The sequence below is a fragment of the Pangasianodon hypophthalmus genome, chromosome 4 (assembly GCF_027358585.1).
Source record: "Pangasianodon hypophthalmus isolate fPanHyp1 chromosome 4, fPanHyp1.pri, whole genome shotgun sequence".
NCBI lineage: Eukaryota > Metazoa > Chordata > Actinopteri > Siluriformes > Pangasiidae > Pangasianodon > Pangasianodon hypophthalmus.
In genome coordinates, this window is record NC_069713.1 from 22020572 (window position 1) to 22039886 (window position 19315).

At 38.6% G+C, this 19315-nt stretch overlaps 1 protein-coding gene and 1 long non-coding RNA gene across 2 annotated transcripts; both read right to left on the reverse strand.

The window, feature by feature from the left end:
* Positions 1–911: 911 nt before the first annotated feature.
* On the reverse strand, positions 912–2486 carry LOC128317044 (uncharacterized). Its single transcript, XR_008301641.1, has 2 exons — positions 1366–2486; positions 912–1115 (listed from the first exon to the last, which is right to left on the reverse strand). It is a non-coding gene; the product is annotated as an uncharacterized LOC128317044 (long non-coding RNA).
* A 5311-nt stretch (positions 2487–7797) lies between these two features.
* Positions 7798–11407, reverse strand: sox17 (SRY-box transcription factor 17). The gene is made up of 2 exons (XM_026936104.3): positions 10899–11407; positions 7798–9177 (listed from the first exon to the last, which is right to left on the reverse strand). The coding sequence occupies exons 1-2, from the start codon at positions 11179–11181 to the stop codon at positions 8132–8134; spliced, it is 1329 nt and encodes a 442-aa protein (XP_026791905.2). The 5' UTR covers positions 11182–11407; the 3' UTR covers positions 7798–8131.
* Between the last annotated feature and the right edge of the window lie 7908 nt (positions 11408–19315).

Genomic DNA, 19315 nt, shown 5'->3' on the forward strand with positions numbered 1-19315 from the left:
CCAAGCTTGTCATGGCAATGAAGCACTTTAAATTAATTTAAGGAGTAAGAGCTCTTTCTGACATCACAAAACATTCAAGGAGTCAAGATCTATTTTAACTCTATTTTTAAAAAAATGGAATCAGTACACACACTGACTAAACATTACATACAACCCATAGAGACATGCACGCAGGCATACATACAGATTATTGAGCATACAGTATGAAGTTGGAACAGGTTCAAGAAAAGATAATTTATCACTGGCAATATACCCTTTTTCCACAGTGTGTGTATACACAGGGATGAGTGTTAGATGTGAAGGAACTGAAGAAGTGTGGAATGCCGGTGTGGTCTCCTGTTGAATGTGTCCTATTCCCAAAACAAAACTGAGAGGAGGAATGTCAAACATTCACCAGAAGAAAGCCTTTTCCTGCTACTGATAAGAGAGTCTGTGGCAGAATGGTGTCTCGTGACAGAAATATCAGAATTGTGCCTATTCATTGCTTAATCAGCATGAAATTCTGCTGTATTATACTATTCGTATACACACACACACACACACAAAGGCAAACTGAGGTCTCTTTTAGATCTAAGCGCTGCAGTATTTAGATGTGTGGATGGAATGTGTGTGTATCTATATTTAACACTCCGCTGCAGTCTCGGCGCCGGCTCCAGATCCCTGAGCCCTTTTTCAGTGGGAAACTATTTGTGACACATTTAGGATGAAATAAGGGATATGTTTGATATGTGAAACTTGTATGACTTGTGTGTGTGTGTGTGTGTGTGTGTGTGTGTGTGTATACACACAAGCACACAACAGCAAATGGCATTATCCCGCCCTACCTGCCAGTGCCAACCTCATTCTGTCTGTCCCTTTCACCTGCACTCCTGATGACCCTTCAAGTGGATGACCCCCTACAAAAAGCACTGTTGGAAACTGAAACTCAGTTTGACACATTGAGATAATTCCAGGTTTTTTTTTTTTGCCAGAGTGCTTTTGGGAGGAAGCAGAGGATTGTGCTGCTCCGGCTCCCCGCTGCTCCAGGTCCTGACCGATCTTCCACTGGAATTCCCTGTGCTGCCCTACAACCTCCCGCTATGCCAGCCAGACGATGTACCAGGTTACACACAGGTCTTTCCGCAGTTAACACACACACACATACACATGACATACACTGAAGTTAAAAAACAATAGACAATAGACACTTGAAATGAAATGTATGTCATCCTATTAACATATTTGATAATACATAGCCCTAGGTTATGCCTTAAGTGACTATTACTACAATATATGATATTATTTTATTTTAACTTCTGATACACCCATTTTAATGTCATAAGGAAATAGCTATCAGAGTAGATTACGACAGAACAATAGCCTCACCTTTAGCTTGCTGTCCATAAATTTAACCTACACACACACACACACACACACAGTTCACTAATCCACTCATTAAACTGTTCTCTCTTCTTGGCTCTTCTGTAAAATTTTAAATTTGATTTTTGAAATCTCAAAAATATTACAAAAAATACTATTTCAGCTTAAATCCACACATGCTTCATTTCTAATTAGACTCATTTGCTGTATATGCTGAAAAATCCAGCTTAGTCTGATCAGTAACCAGCCGCCAAAACACAGGCTGAAGTGGTCAAAGTTATTTCCCAGATTCCTTACATGACTAAATTTGTCAGTAAACGTTTGAGATATTCTACAGATCCCCTAAGGCGACATAATGATGGAAAAAAATATGAGATGGGAGGAAAATTTCTATTTTAATGCTTTTGTGTTTGTTCACAAAACATCTGTTCTCTCACAAAGATATTTGCAGTCTCTCGAATATCTTAGCGAGAGAACGCAAAAGTTTTGTCAGCAAATGCAAAGTTTCTTGTGGGAACACAAAAGTTTTGCGAGTGAAAAAGCATCGAAATAGAAATGTTCCTCCCATGTCATTTTTTCCATCACCATGTCCCCTTAGCGGCTCAGTATTATTAAATTGCCTTAGAGTTGTGTTATTTTCTTAAAAACAAGTTGTCTATCATGAAGCATTATTAATTCAGAAGTTTCCTTTCTACCAGCACTACAGCTTCACCAGCTCGGCCTGGTAGCTGATCAAACCAAGCTGAATTTGCTTGGCTAATAAATATAATCTGTACATGAATCCTTTCAGTGTTTCAGGTTCATAATAAGAAAATTAAACATATAATCAGACTAACCTCTATTTGAATTATTTCTAACATCACACTATTGCTTCTTCTAGCTCAGCCTGTGTGTGTTTTGGTAGCTGAGTCAGACCAAACTGGATTTTTCAACAGTCCTGAGTTTGAAGACTTCAAAATTATGATATGAATAATGACATTGTCTGTAAGACTACAGGCCTTAATAGGTAATTTTATCTAAAACTGTTAACTTTCATAAATGAACACATATAGGCTACAGGACGTTAAACGAGACGGTATACATGAAGCGTTTTCCGCCATCTTCTCTCAGGTCACGCACACGTCTCGCGTGACTTATGCAGCGCGCGCGCCCTCTGGCGGGAAAATCCCCACACTCACACAGCACAGCATTCATAACAACTGACTACCTCAAATTCACTTCTTAGCTCTTCATGAGGCTTTTAAAACTTTTTTTTTCTCAGTAAAAAAGAAAAGCCCTGTCGAAAAGTCAAACCGACATGTTTGTTTGACAGCGCGGTTCTTTAGGGACACTGCAGTCTGCTACAAACCGAGGCTAATAGCTAAGAGCCTGACCTTGGCTTCATTTAAGGCTGCTAACTTCTTTGTTACACTTATTGTATTTGTACATCATTACCCAAAATGTGTATTTATAATCCGGATACATCCTATCACTGAACAGACAGTCATTCCATTTTTTCTTAATTACTCTTATTTTTATTTTGAGAGCCCCATAGCTATAGTTTATGCAGTGCATATCAAGATACAGGCTCAGTGCACTGTACACACTAACTCCCCAAAACATCAACCTTACAGCAGCTCATGTCCCAGGCTTCAGCAATATTTACCTAAACCTTATTACTATTAAAATGCTAACAGTATTATAATACTACCAGTATGAAAACGTTCTGCATTATGCATTATTATTTTATATAATATATTATTAGTTGTTGTTATTTAATAGTTATACGTGTTGAAGCCTGTGTCTGAAATGGTGGCTAACTTCCTTTTCTGTACAAACAGCAAAGTGCATTATGGATTCTGTGCCCTCTAAGACCATGGCTCTCACAGTGCACTTCCACAGTTTTGTTTGTTTGTTTGTTTGTTTTCTTACAGTAGTGGAAATCATAACCCACCATTATCAATGCTATTATATAGATTATTGAATTCTTATAGTTATTAACAGATTGACTTGTAACTTTTATACCAGTCTATTTATGAGGTATAATAACTCTGAATGGGTTTAATCCAAACCTCAAGAACTCAAAACAGTAGGTCTGTAAATATTTGAATGTAATGAGAATTTTAATAAAAGTATATATATACACAATAATAAAAATTTTCTGTGGTTTCAGTAAACTGCCAAAATATTATTGTGCACATTTAAATAATGGGGTTAATATTTGGAATAGTTGGTGTTATGTTGATATTTTGTTCATAAAATAAAAGGAAGGGGTCTTTTAGGAGTTTTCTTTTTTTTTTTTTTTAAAGGATCCTTGGCTACAAAGAGTTACAAAGTACACATCTATTTTAGCTTAACTAGTGACACATAGTATTCAGATTAGAGAAGCTAAGTAGAGGCATTATTAAATGATTTTCTGATGAGTTTGCTGCTTAAATCTATATCAAATGATGCTTCACTTACAGAAAGTCAGAAAAAAACCAACATGCATTATCTGCATTTATGCTGGTTTTGTCTGTTCCTGTTCTGCTCAGGTGTGAATGTGGAACTTCACTGATAAACAGGAACATTGCTGTGACTCCACTCCGGGACATGCGTGGGAAACACACACACACACACACACACACACACACACACACACACTCACAGACGTCTGACTCTGACAAAAGTCTATGCCCTGTGTTATGTTTTGACCTTTCTTCTTTATTTAGTTTTATTTTGATGTATTTTTATTTAGGAGGAAATCCTTCTCTCTTTCCCAGACTAGTGGAAGTTCTGTCAATTTTAGGGAACTTTGTTTCCTGAGCAGCTGAGGATGTTCCCAGCTCATCTTTCATGTGTTAAGTAGCCGAGACAATATCTAAGCCAAGGAAGTGAAGACAGTTGCTCTTGAAAAACTTCCACAAATGCTCCAGTATTAAACACAATGAAGCACAATTCATCTTTTTGTTCAGAAATTCATAAAATCATTCAGCTTCTGAAACATGACCTATTTTTTTTATTCTAAAATCACTATATTAAAAATGTTTTATAAGGATTACAGTTTAAAATAATTACAGTACTGATATGTACATTTCATGCTCTATTAAAGTAGCTCAAATCAAGACTAACAATAAAAACATATGGAACAAGGTAGCAAATAAATAACACAAATTGAAGGATAATTCCTGATTGGCTGTTTACTGCTTAGAGCAATAAAATATACCATAACTAAAGAATAAGATAAGAACATAATGCTTCGTGCATGACATAGTTTATACTGTTATAAGGCTCAGCTGCACAGGAAACCAATAAAATTGTCCTATTTCTACCCCTGAAAGATCTGCTTCAGGCAAAGCAAAGAACACACATGATTTACATTATTTAAGAGGAGTGTAATAATGACTGTTGAACTTTAATAATTAAAAATAAAGAAACCAATATTTTTGTTAATAATACAAGTTAAATGTATTGCAAATGGACATTTGAGCTGATATGGTTGCCATTTCTCCCTTTGGCCTCTTGCTTTCAGGCTCATGTAACAAAACAACAGCACTACATTTGTGCGTTTCAAAAGATTTTGTGTGAAAGCCAGGGTGGCAAAGACTTCGGGAAAGCTAATTTAGAAACACGTTGAATTACATCACTCATTGTATACAACAATGGAAACGTGTTTATTTTTAATTTTCAGGCAATTCATGCACAGGTTTCTATCACGGCAAACATTCAAAGCTAAACTCTTGCCTCACTGGAACATTTTTAAAACTGTGTGTATAAAAGTGTGATTATATATATATATATATATTCCTAAGGGTCAAATAAGTGAAAATAGCTTGTTGTGTCAGAGCTGGGAGCGCTGATCAAGTGTAAGTTTATATTTAGATGTGCACAACTGAACCGGGTTTGGTTTGGGAAAGCCATGCCTATGAAAGCGATAAGGCCAGGGAGGAGACTCATATTCCAAGGATTATAAAACCGAGTCACTCAGCCCCACACACACATGTGTCAAACACACATACGTTGACGTACACATGCACTCTCTCTCTCTCTCTCTCTCTCTCTCTTTCACACACACACACACACACACACATACATTCCGTTTCAGACAGGAGACGCCCCGTCTATTGCAGCTGCCTCTTCTGATGGACATTGTGCCCTTCTGTGCTTACAGAGCTTGTGCGTATAAAACCATACACACTCACAACTCCCTTATTTCCATACTGTTGTATATGTGAGGAGCGCTTGTCAATACCAACTGTCTGTGGTGGACAATGTGCCTACATACATTGGATATAAAATTCCCCTGTTAAAATGACAGGTTTTTGTGAAGTTAAAGAATGAAACTAAGATAAATCATGTCAGATCTTTTCTCACCTTTAATGTGAAATTGCAACGTATATAAATAAAGTGAAAAACAATCGGAAACCTTTTTAGGGAAAAAAGGAAAAATAAGAACTTACAATAACCTAGTTGCACAAGTGTGCACATCCCTAAACTGAAACATTGTTGAAGCACCTTTTGAATTTTACACCTCTCAGTCATTTTGGGTGAGAGTCTATCAGTGTGGCACATCTTGGCTTGGCAATATTTTCCCACTCTTTCTTGCGAAAATGTTCTAGATCTGTAATATCATGAGGGTATCTCCTGTGAACAGCCCGTTTCAGGTCACCCCACAGATTTTTTGATTCAGGTCTGGGCTCTGGCTAGGCCATTCAGAAACATTGATTTTCTTTTCATTAAGCCATTCCTTTGTTGATTTGGATGTATGCTTTGGGTCACTGTCATACTGAAAGTTGAAATTCCTTTTCATCTTCAGCTTTCTAGGAATTATGGAATTATTATATGTATTGGAATTGGTTTTATTAGACCATAACACATTTTGCCACATGGTTTGGTGTGATTTAGTTGAGCTTAGATATTTTTTGTGAGAAAGGACTGCCGTGTAGGCACCTTACCCCATAGCCTAGACATGTGAAGAATATGAGAGATTGTTATCACATGCAGAGTGTAATCAGTACTTGTCAAATATTCTTGTAGCCCCTTTAATGTTGCCGTTGGTCTCTTGGCAGCCTCCCTGGTATGTTTTTGTCTTGTCCTTTTGTAAATTTTGGAAGGACGTCCTGTTCTTGGTAATGTCACTGTGGTGCTCCATTTTCTCCACTTGTTTATGATGGCACTTGTTGATCACAGTGTTCCATGGTATTCATTTATACCCCTTTCCTGAACAATAATGAAACAAGTGAGATACCCACATGGACCATGGCTTCAAGAATCAGATGAAACCAAGGAGATGCCAAGAAAAGCCTACAGACACAGCAGGTCTTTTGATGACAGCTGTATGATAATTACTTTTGAACATGAGATTGAATGTGATTGATTCATTCTGAACACAGCCATATCCCCAATTATAAAAGGGTGTGCACACTTATGCAACCTGGTTATTGTAACTTTTTTATTTTTCCCTAAAATGTTTCTGATCATTTTTCACTTAATTTTTATAAATTTCTGACATGATTTATCTTGGTTTAATTTTTTACATCACAAAAGCCATTTTAACTGGGGTGTGTAGACTTTTAATATTCATTGTATGTGCATGTACACAACTACAATACATTTTTTTCTTTCCAATATTGTTGTCACAAAGGTATGTGCAAGGCTCTGTTGTCTTTCTTTCATTAGTTGCCTGTTAATATGGGTATTAGTTAGATGCTAGCCGGCTAACCCCAACCCCCGCCACATACAGCTCACTCTCTCTTACATGCACAAACACACCAATACAGGTGATTCAGGGTGGAGACAGGGCCTATTGTTTGGCCCTAGGCTCACAAAATGAAATGCGCACACACACTTACCAAGTGGTCCACACTGTCTGTGTGTGTGGGAATCTGGAGGTCTTCGTGCAAAAACCTGTTGCTGTTTCCGTCAGTAGGCTAAAAAGGGACGTGGGGTCAGTGTCAGTGACCTCCTCTGAAAAAGCCTCTTCCTTTTGCAAACAGAAAATGAACGCACTCATACTACACACTCGAACAACACGCTGATCGACGCAGAGTAATTGTTTCTATTATGGGACAAAGCGCAATACGTGGTTCCTCCATTGGCCTGACTTTTATTCTCAGGCTCTCACAAGCCTTTGTTTGTGGGTAGGAAGGTGTGTATGTGTGTGTGTGTGTGTGTGTGTTGAGAGGTGGCGTGGGGGGGGAGTTGGAGCTCAGGTCCTTATTGATGTTAATGATGGACTTTGTTTGGTGAAGGTGAAGAGATTGCGATCATATTTAAGTCATCAAAGCCAACAGAGCTGCAATAAACAGGAAGAAGTGTGTTAATCGCAGTTCCTGCAGCATGAACACACACACACAAACAACCACATGCACACAAACACATAAAGGGGAGAAAAAATGGGACAGAAGTACACAATGCAAATATTTGTAGGGGTGTACATACTAATAGTAATAAAAGCAATGACAAAATATTAATCACTGAGATGTTTATTTCCTAAAAGTGCAAAAAAGTATGAAATTACATTTTAATACATTAATGACATTTCATTTTATAAAAGGACTTATGTACAGTGTTTTTCAGCATTACTGTGTCTCCTTTAAAAACATTTTTAAATGTTTAATTAAGCAAGTTTAAGTGAATTTATACAATTCATACAATTCTAAACATTTATAAATTCATAACTCCCTTCATTATGTTCTACAAATATATATACAAATATAAACGTGTATGTCTCTGCAAGATGTGGCACCAGTGTGATAAGTCATTCAGAAGTCATTATTGGTGGCTCAGGGGTGTTTGCTGTGATACAGGAGCTTCAGGTGTTGTTATAGTTAGAGTAGTACACAGCAGTGCTAGCATCAGACAGTACAGTAGAGATGAGGTCAGACCCCTGCATGGTTGCATGAGGAAGCCCATATGACAGGTACTGCTCAAATTCACCACAACCCATTTCATTTAGCATCTCAGGAGCATGCCGGCACGTCTCTGTATGTGTATGGGAGTGTTGATCAGAAGGAGTGTGTGAATGCGTGTGCCCTTCTTGTGGAGGTGACTGCTGCTCAAGCGGGCGTTTCACCTGAGAGGCAGGGTTGTAAAAAACACCTAGGGTAGATGGGCACCCCAGGTATGCAGGGGGCGGGGCCTGATTGGAGCCAGGTGACAGGCTTCTGTTAAAAAGGGCCTGAGATAATGAATGCGCATGGTGAGGATTGATATTGTGGCTAATATTATGATGTATGCTGCTATTTGCATTACCGAGTTCCTGAGGGTGTGAGCTGCTCATTAGATTGGCTTGTGTGTTGCTGTGAGAGTGTACTAAATGTAAGTTGGAGGTGGTGTGTGTGTGGACCTGTGAGTGCGTCGTGGCATGTGAGTGTGTGTCATTTCGTACTCTGCCTTGAGCCTGTGTACTAACGAGGGGGTGCTGGTGCCCTAGAGGTGCGTACTCTTGTTGGTGATGGTAGCTGTAAGCCATGTGAGAGCTGTCCTCCTGAGAATGGCCAGTGAAGTACACACTCTCTGTCCCCATCGCATCCATCGGGGAGGAGTCAGGAGTGGGAAGGCTGTAGTGCTCAAACAAGCCCTGGGCATCGCAGTACTGAGACAGACCAGCCTGAGGCAAACCCCCAGGGGGGAGGGAGTAGCCCACCTCAATGTTCTCCATACTGAGGGCACCCTGGGGCTCACTTGCCCCAGGCATCAAGAAGCCAGAGTCCAGGCGCTTGATTCTCTTCACCTGTTTGCGACGACGAGGCCTGTACTTGTAGTTCGGATGATCCTGCATGTGCTGCACGCGCAGTCTTTCCGCTTCCTCCACAAACGGTCGCTTATCCAACATGGACAGGGCTTTCCATGACTTACCTAACAAAATACAGAGATCCAGTTCATTTAGCTCAAATGAAAAAATCATCAACATCAAATGTACAAAATGTTTATCTTAAAAAGTTAAACACTATATGTAGATCATGTACAATACGTATCAAGTTGTAACTGGATAAGACTTCATTCTTGGCATATCTTGCCCAGAAAAAAGAGAGCAAATCATTCCTAGCAAAGTTTCTGCAACGTTTTCTACAGACCTCACAATTCCAAGGTGTAAAAGGAAATGAATAAGCGCAGCTCCATTACCAAACACCTTAGTGCTGGTGTGAAAATACTAATTAAATTATACACATTCCAACCAAATTGTAAAGATTATAGCCTTGCACATATGTAACTCTTGCATTAAGGAGAAATATTGTATAAGTCTTTTAACAGATCTTGAACACCGTTCTAACATTTCACCAGATGGTGTCAAGGTAAATAATAACAAACGATTAAAAAAACAGCATAAAAGAGAGCACAGTGGACACTACGGCAAGTATTTTTCATAAGTATTATTCATAAATGTAATATAACGAATGCAGCTTGTTTTCATATTTCGTATAGGCTGCAACAATCTTTTTACTTTAATATTTAGGCAACTTTTTCATCAGGTCTTGAGGTGTCCGTTGCAGAGACCTCACATTAGGAGGTTAAGTGCCTCAAGGGCATAATGGCTGTAGCAGGCTGTTATCAGTTGCAATCAAACCAATGACCTTTTGATTCCTAGCTATGTTCCATCTGCTAGCTGTACTATTTGAGGAAATATATATTCTAACGTTGCCCAAATCCCTTAAGAAATCCACTTATGAAGTCACTTAACACATAACCGTGCTGGGTACAATTTCATAACTAGCTTTTATTACTCATGTCTCTTAAGTTATGAATACACAAATGTGCATTAAATATTTTAGTAAACTCGAATAAATTTTAAAACAATAACTCCCTAGGGGAGAGATTAAATGTTTAAGGGTGATACTAAAGATTCAATAAATCTAAACACATAAGTTTTGTAGAGTAAAAATCAACGTCTGCTAAATGCAAAGCATATTAAAACTATTTAGTCCTGATCAACAAAAAGTTACATTTGGAAAAGGATTTCTAAAGAAACAAAAGTTATAAACTCATCAGTTCATACTTATAATAATAATAATAATAATAATAATAATAATAATAATAATAATAATAATAATAAAAGACTCCTGATTACTCTCTCAGTATACTGAAGCTCCACAGTATATGATTAGGCTGATAGTTAAAGGCAGTGCTGTATACCTGTAACTCACTACACTGTATAATGAGAAAGTTGCAATTATAAACGTTTCATTAAAAAAAGCATGAAGTTTTTGCTAAATAAAGTGTAACGAATAAAACCCAAATCACTTAATTGTGAATGCTGTTGTTCCATTTAAAATAATGGCCCTTCCTCCTCTCAGTAAATTAAGACCTTATGAAATTAATCTCTGCTGAAAGGATTTTTTTCCTAAATTAATTAAGGTTATATAACATTTCAGTAGGCAGATCCCTAAATATAATGTCTACTGAGGATTTCATTCAGTAAGTAAGGTGATAAGTTTAGAAAGTAAGTCGAGTTGCCAGGAAAAGCAAATTCAGGTGAGCAGAAGTCGAGGTAAATGCAAGTGGTAGAGTTTTTTGAGGTTATGCCACAAAACCTTCACGGATTTAGGAGTGATGTTGCGCATGAAGCTGCCGCCACTCACCGAGCATTTTGCTGAGCTCGGCGTTGTGCAGGTCGGGGTTTTGCTGTGCCAGTCTCTTGCGCTCGTCTTTGGCCCACACCATGAAAGCGTTCATCGGCCGGCGGATGCGCGCTTCGCCTTTCCCGCGCGCCGCCGCGCACGCTTCGCTCTTGGCTTTGGCGTGCGCTCGCGGGCTGAGCGGCTCCGGCCACGCGCACTGAGCCGCGCCGGCCATCATGGCTGAGCTGGTCCCGCGGGCCTGGCTCGGATCGTCGCTGGCGTAGCCCGCATCGGGACTGCTCATCTCGCGATAACCCGCACCCTCCGATAACCGCGGGGCCGAGAATGACTTCTTCTTCTTCTTCTTCTTTTTTTTAGCTAAGCTGTAATGGAGCCGGATAAACTTGACGCGCGCGAATGTGGACAGAAAAGTTGGATCTGGTGCAGGTGCTTGCGCTTCTGCGCTTCTGGAGCGAAAGAAGATGCGAGTGACCCGCTCCGGGACACTGAAAAAAGTCGGAATAACGCGGAGGGATGCCGCGAGCTTTAAAAGCGCAGCAGCAGCCAATAGCGAGTGCGGTGGGAGGGCTCGCGCAACACCGCCGAGGAAGATGGGACATTAGAGCTCATCAGCCAAGTGAGACTCAGTCACAAGCGCTGTACCCTCCCGGGACCATGGAGACACCAGAGCTGAATAACCCCCCTGGAAATGAATCCTATGATTGGGTTATAAAGCATTTCTTTAATTAAAAAAAAAAAAACTGTCGAAAATATTTGGTTTGTGTCATTATCTGATTTTGGGGGCTCTTAAGGCCTAATTCGTTACATTTCAGATTAATGAAGTCTAAAATGCATGCACTTCCCATCATCACTGAGAGTCACACTGAGAGTCCACATGAGAGCTGGTATAAAACTTTCCCCTAAACTTTTTTTTTTAATGTCAGAGCTATTCATAATGCTGCTCTTGCACATTTCAGGGTGTCACTTGTGACTTACTTTTGTTGTAAAATTCAGCAGTTTGGCCAAAAGTATTGTTGTTTTGTTGCTTGAAAAATGAAATGAGGTGATCATTTTGTGTAGGGTCACATCTGTTCATGTCTCCGAACAGGAAACTGATATAAGAGCTGTAAAGTTCTGTGTCACTGTACAACGACTACAACACACAGGACAAAGAGTAGACCTGTTATACTTCTCTCTCTCTCTCTCTCTCTCTCTCTCTCTCTCTGTGTGTGTGTGTGTGTAGGTGTTTGTGTGTGTGTGTGTGTGTGTGTGCGTGTGTGTGTGTGTGTGTGTGTGTGTGTGTGTGTGTGTGGCTACATTTGCAAACAGTGGTGAGAGAGAGAGAAAGCAGAGATAGTGACTTGGAAAACAAAGTTTTAAAGATTAGACAGATTAAACACACACTTCCTGCGCTTCTTCTTATTGTACACAGTAACCTGGTAGCCTTAACATGTTGACTTCATGTCTAAGTAAGGATGATTAATTAGTATGATGTTGTTATATTTCAATGAAAAGTTTTGTGTGTGTGTGCGTGTGTGTGTGTGTGTAAACCTGGCCAGGTTAACCGGGCTCAGGTCTGTTCCGGGAGGAAGTGGCGTTGGTGGGATTGCAGTGCAGGTGTGTTTAACAGGAGCTTCTGCTCGGATTTTTCGCAATTTGTCATAAAAGGGGATGTGTGATTTGAATGATTCCCACAAACTTACGAAATACTTCTTATTACAGGTAATATTACTGAGTCAAGAGAAATGAATGACTCACTGCTAGTAATAAAACAAATTGTTAATATTCTTCAAACATACAGCAGTAGATCTACACCATCTCATTTGGACACTGTCTAACCAATATGAAAAATGTTTCAATAAATACAGGCTTGTTTGGTTTGATATGTATTTGGATAGAAATACTGAATCTCCCAATCAAAGTTTGCTCCGAAAGAAAGTCGTTTCTTTATGTTCCATGCAGAGGAATCACTGAAGCATTTCATGTACAAATGAATTTCATTTATACATGGACATATTAATATTCTGAGTAGTGACTGAACAGTTTAAGTAATATTACATTCTCTGCACTGATGCTACACTATTAAATAGTTAAAAGGAAGTGATTTAATTTTAAGCAGTGCTATAGCCTACTTAAAATGTAAATTATATAAATTATCTGCAATACCTGAGCACAGGAATTGTAAAATAAGTTGTCTATATCTCAGTGTCCTTCTGTATGGGAAGAAGAGAGATTTAGGGATGGGATGCACATAAAGAGCATAATCTGATATCAGTTAAAAAAAACAAAAAAACAAAACAAAACAAAACAAAACAAAAAAACCCAATATGCTGAATTAGTGCTCTTTATTGCGCCAGTCTGTTAACAATAATGTTTATTTCATTAACATTATTAATGTTTCACAGAACCATTTCATCTACTGGAGTAGTTTAGCAGAAGGTGTATTATGAGAAGTTAGTACACCTTATGCGTATGCTGTTCCGAGAAGAACTGGGAACCTCACCTAAACCACATCCTATTTTTCCAACAACCTTATTCTGTGTTCATGCATGTGTGTGTGTGTGTGTGTGTTTGTGTGTGTGATGTGATGAGAGAAAACAGTCTATCTGCATACTTTACCTTTAATTATAATTATATAAATATGATGATTAGGTACAAGTTAAAAATGTCTGAGTCTCTTTAAGTACGGGTAAATTCCAGCCTCAATCTTCACACTCAGGCACACAGCAACACCTCATCAACTCTCCCACCATCACACACACTCACCCACACCCACACAGTATATTTGGACCTCCACACATCTCTATTGTCCCCCTGAGTAAGGGCACAGAGGGAGTGCTGGTTCGGTATTACTGTCATCATCTATTTTACTACCAGAGACTGAATATGTTGTATGTGTGTGTGTGTGTGGTGCTAACACATATACAGCTTCCGCTTGACTCATGTAAAAAGCAGCACTCAGGAGCCAATGCTATTGTGTAATTCCCCAGAAAGGCTCGCCTGGCGACAGTCTGTGTGTGCATGTGGGAGTGTGTGTGAGTGTATGCGAGTGGGTGGGTGTGTGTGTGTATGTCTGAAGGCGGACAGTGTGTGCTCCTGCGCCAAGGACAGGAAGCAGTTTGTGGGGGACAGGAAATGCACGCTGAAGCAGTAGCTCAGATAAGAATGAGAGACTGCTCCCTCATATACACACACCTCACTCCACCCCAGACTCCCCTAGGCCACGCTGGTGCCATACAGACCTGCTTACCCACCCTGCAACTGTTCGAAATGCTAAAAGTGTTAAAATGACCTAAGAGACCTGAAGGGGACAGTCAGTGAAAGTGTCAGTGATTAATAGTCAAAACAGATTGTTTATCCATTAAGATACAATCTCGGATAGGACATGAAACAAGCGTTGACCCAAATTATATATCGTTCAAGCCATCCAAATATTAAGCAGTTCAGATTCGATCTTGCTTTCTGGCATAGCTATTCTTGTGGCATTTGAAACAATAGAGAATTGTTAGACCTAACTGTAGTTGCTGAGCCCGACAAGGAGTTAAGTGGTCTGTATTATTTTAGTATGAAAAGAAGCAGCAATTTTATTTTAACTTGAGTGTAAAAGATTAATTTAGGTTTTTCAGCTCATGCAGGTTCTCAGGTCTGGAATCAGCTTGTGTCTCCTGCATGTCAACTAGATTGAAACTTGCTTCATCAGTAATACGAGAGATGAATAATATCTATAAGAATAGCCTAAGAGTTTTAATTGAGCATGGTTGTCAGTACTCCTCTTAGGAAAGGAGGAAACTTTGTAAGACCTACCTCTTTAGTTTTTGAGGAGATGATATTTCAAACACTCACTCTATCACTCTCAGTAACTGCTTTATCCTGGTCAGCGTCACAGTGGATCCACAGCTGATCCTGAGAACACTGGGCATGAGGCAAGAATACACCATGGATGGGATACCAGTCTATCACAGGGTATCATACACACATTTTCATGCTCATTCACAACTAGGGGCAATTTATCTTAGTCAGTCCACATACTGGCATATTTTTGGGAGGTGGGAGGAAACCTAAGAACCCAGAAGAAACCCAGGCAGACACAGGGAGAGTCCGAGCTCACGATTGAACGGGGGGTGATTGAACTGCACCACATACTGCCCATATTTCAAATAGTTTGTATGTATATTTTTAAACCCAAGCATATAATGGCATGCAGGATTGAAAAATTAATATAGACAAAAAACTTCACAGAAGGACATTATGAAAGACTTCAAGAGCTGTGATAACTGCTAAATATTGTACAGGCAACAGTTGTCTCCAGAAGGATCCATGAGTCTGCTCACAAACGTTATAAGCTATTATTGTGTTATTATAGATTAATTAAATGAGACTTCAGTCTGAAAGCCAATTTATTAACATTGCAGATTTGTACAGTATAAGGCAGATTTAGTCCCCCGTTTGTTGTTCTAATAACCTCCACTCTTTTGGGAAGGTTTTTTTTTTATAGCAAAAAAATGTTGTGTGATACCTTGAATATCAGGCATAAATAATATTTAATCCTAACAAAATAATACAGTGTTGTATGGAGAAATAGTAAATATAATGGATGTAGAAGGATGTTTGAATTTTCAGTTTTACACAAGTAGGTCACCTGATAATGGTGAACTCAAACTAAGAGTCTCTCATCAGTGGATGCCAACAGTCAGACTATACTTAATATTGTCAGTGTTTCCTTATCTGATTTATCTGATTACACACTCACACACACACACACACACATACACAGAAATATTCACAGAGAAAATAATAATTTACTATTATTTTTCCCTTCCTGGGAATAGATATAGTCCAGGAAAATGTCCCAAACTTTTCTGAAAATGCCACTATATCACTCCTGTTTGTGGGATTGTGCACATCAGTACTGTTCTAATTTTAATGAACAGTCACCATTAACAGCAATTTAATTATATTTTACATTATTTGCGAATAGTGAAAAATTTGTGAATAATTGTGAAAACAATTATTCTGTTTTTAATGGGACAGTTGAAAATAAGATATCTAAGATGTTGAATCAATTGCAAACAGACTTGGATGTTTAGCAGAATGTAAACTAATTATTTTAACCAAAACAAGTTAATAAACTTGACAATGTAATAACATTTTACAACATATATCCTCTCAAAGGACACTATTTAGGTTGTAAGCTGAGTGACCACTCTTCTCTACAGTGGGGTGTGTGTGTGTGTGTGTGTGTGTGTGTGTGTGTGTGTGTGTGTGCATGTGTGCGCGTGTGCATGTGTGCGTGCCTGAGAGAGAGACAAAGAGAGAGAGAGAGAGAGAGAGAGGGAGATGAAGTAAGAGGCTATGGGGTTGAGTATGTTTAGACTACTGAATTGAGAGTGACAGAAATAAACGAATAGCGGTTTAGTTGTGGGGCATTTATGGCCTGCTCATGGCCAGACTTTGAGTGTGACACGGCCTTTTGCGTGTGACCTTAACACTTGACCGTTTATATAATCTTGCCTATGATATTGAAAGTGTGTATCTAACTGAACTAATGGCTCATGAAACTAGCGTTTCATGTTAATGTATTAATATTAACGTGAATAATATTATATTATCATATTAAAATTATCAGTTTGTTAACATTATTAATCATAATAATATATTATTAAATTAATATGTTGCTATTAATATTCATATTTTTAGTTTTTAGTTTTGGTGAAGGAAAATGCAATTGCAAATACTTTTGATCGCTCATTTTCTAATTAGAACTGGAAGTCCAGAAAATGTTAAATTCAATCAACAAACACTTATATAATGCACATTCAAACTGAAACCAGCTACAGTATAGCAATAAACATTTACACTTACATCATTTAGCAGATGCCCGTATCCAGAGCAAGTTAGAGAACTGTAGAGAAATTGTAGTCTCTATAAACATATGCTCATGCTAGTTCACTAGGTCAGGGACTAAGAATCAGCCGAAAACCCTGTTAGAGGAGGTTAGTACAGTAAGAAAAGAAAACACACAAGTCATGTGATTTAAAAAATACAAAAACATTAATGAAGTGCACAGGTAGATCTTTACTGTTTGTTTGAAGACTGTGACTCAGCTGTTTGTACAGCCAGGGGAAGTTCATTCCACTACCCGGGTGCCAAGAAACAGAAGAGTCTTCCTTGTACCTTGAGGGACAGTGGGTCAAGTCAAGTCGCATTAGAGGACTAAAGGGAGCATGGTGCAGTTGTGATAAGTGCCTTAATGTAGGTGGGCAATGGTCCATTTTTGGCTTTGTAGACAAGCATCAGTGTTTTAAATTGGATGCAGGCAGTTACAGGAAGCCAGTGCAGGGAATGCAGCAATTCAGTGATGTGGAAGAATGTGGGGAAGTTGAAAACAATTCTTGCAGCTACCTTCTGGATTAGTTGCAAAGGTTGGATGGTGCGCAGAGACAGATCTGCCAGCAACTGGTTGCAGTAGTCCAATCTCGAGCTGACAAAGCAGGGAGTGACCTCTGTGGACAGAGATGGACGGATCCTCCTTGTCTTGTAAAGCAGAAACCTGCATGACCGAGTCAGGTTAATAAAGGTCTTAGGATGAGAAAATGTTCTTATGTACAGTAGGTTCACCAGGTATTCAGACCTCTTCAGTTTTTGCACAGTTTATTGTGTCTTAGAATTGATTAAATATACCTTTTAGCCATTAATCTATACACAATAATCCATAATGACAGAACAAAAACAACTTTTAAAAATCAAAAACTGAAATCTCTCATTTAGATAAGTATTCAAACCCTATATTTGATACTTTTTAGAAGCACCATTAGAAACAATTACAGCTTCAAATCTTCACTGGGTAAGTCTTTACAAGCTTTGCACACTAGGATTTGGGCCTCTTTGGGTCTCTCCACAGATGTTCAACAGGGTTCATGTCTCGACTTTGGCTGGGCCTCTTAAGGACATAGCATGATGTTGCCACTACCATGCTTCATGGAAGGGATGGTATTAGCCAGTTGTTGAGTGGTACTTGGTTTTCACCAGAAGTAGTGCACAGAATTCAGATTTTGAGTTTAATGTTTGTCTCATTAAAGCAGAGAATCCTTTTCTCAAGCTATTAGAGTCTTTTAAATGCCTGCCAAATGCTTTTTACTCAGGAGTGGCTCCTGTCTAGCCACTCTACCATAAAGCCCTGATTTATGGAGTATTTCTGAGATGGTTGTCCTTCTGGCAGGTTCTCAATTCTCTGTGGAGGAGTTCTGAAGCTCTGTTAGAGTGGCCATTGGGTTCTTGGTCACCTCACCAAATAAGACCCTTCTAGCACAGTTACTGAGTTTGGATGGATGGCCAGCTCCTGTGTCCTGGTGGTTCCAATCTTCTTCCACTTTCAGAATGATGGGAGCCCAGTGTGCTCTGGTAACAAAGCTAAAAATTAAAAATGGTTTTATACCCATGCCCAGATCTACGTCTAAGCACAATTTGATTGCAGAGTTCTATGGGGCTTTCCTTAGACTTCATGGTTTGGATTTTGGTTTGACATGCACTGTGAATTGTGGGACCTTATACACAGGTTTGTGCCTTTCTAAATCATGTCTAATCAATTTAAAATGCCACAGATGGACTCCAAGTTATGGAGACATCTCAAGATAAACAAAGCAAACAGAATGCACCTTAGTGTCTTAGCCAAGGGTCTGAATACTTATCTAAATGAGACAGTATATCAATTTTTAATTTTAAATACATTTGCAAAAATTTCTAAACACTGTTGTTGCTTTCTAAAAACATGTTGTCATTAGGGATAATTGTGTGTAGTTAAATGGCCAAAAAGTAAATTTAATCCATTCAAAATTATATCTATAATACAATAAAGTGTGCAAAAAGTGACAGGGTCTGAAAACTTTTCTAATCTACTGTATTTCTAGGCATTGATTATCACTGGAGCAATACAGTAAAAAATGTCTTTCAAGTTACATACACATTCTCTAGGTTTTATGTCTATACACAATCAGCCCACACAAGTATATCAGATACACATAAACACAAATTCTTCTTTATGAAAAATTTTACAGGTTTAGAGCTTACAAAGGCTTTTAATCAAAGAATTTGTTAAAGTATGTTATAAAAGTTCTCTGTTTTACATAAACAGGTATTGAATGCTCCAACAACTTCCCTTAGACTTCTAATATATGTAAGTTTTGAGTAAACAAGTTTTCTGTCCTTTTCTCAAACTACTGTCTGTGGTATCCGGTAGATAGATTTTTCCTTTAAATGTGTGTAGAGTGGTTTCATATTAAATTCGTTGCCAAGACTAAATGAAATAAACTTGTTTTAAATATTACATTTTATACCTTACACACACAGTGTAATACATTAGCTTGAATTCACTGTTGGAGTTAAATAGGCTTGATAGTTTCAGAAATATTTGCCAAAGTTTCATCAAAGATTAGGATCTC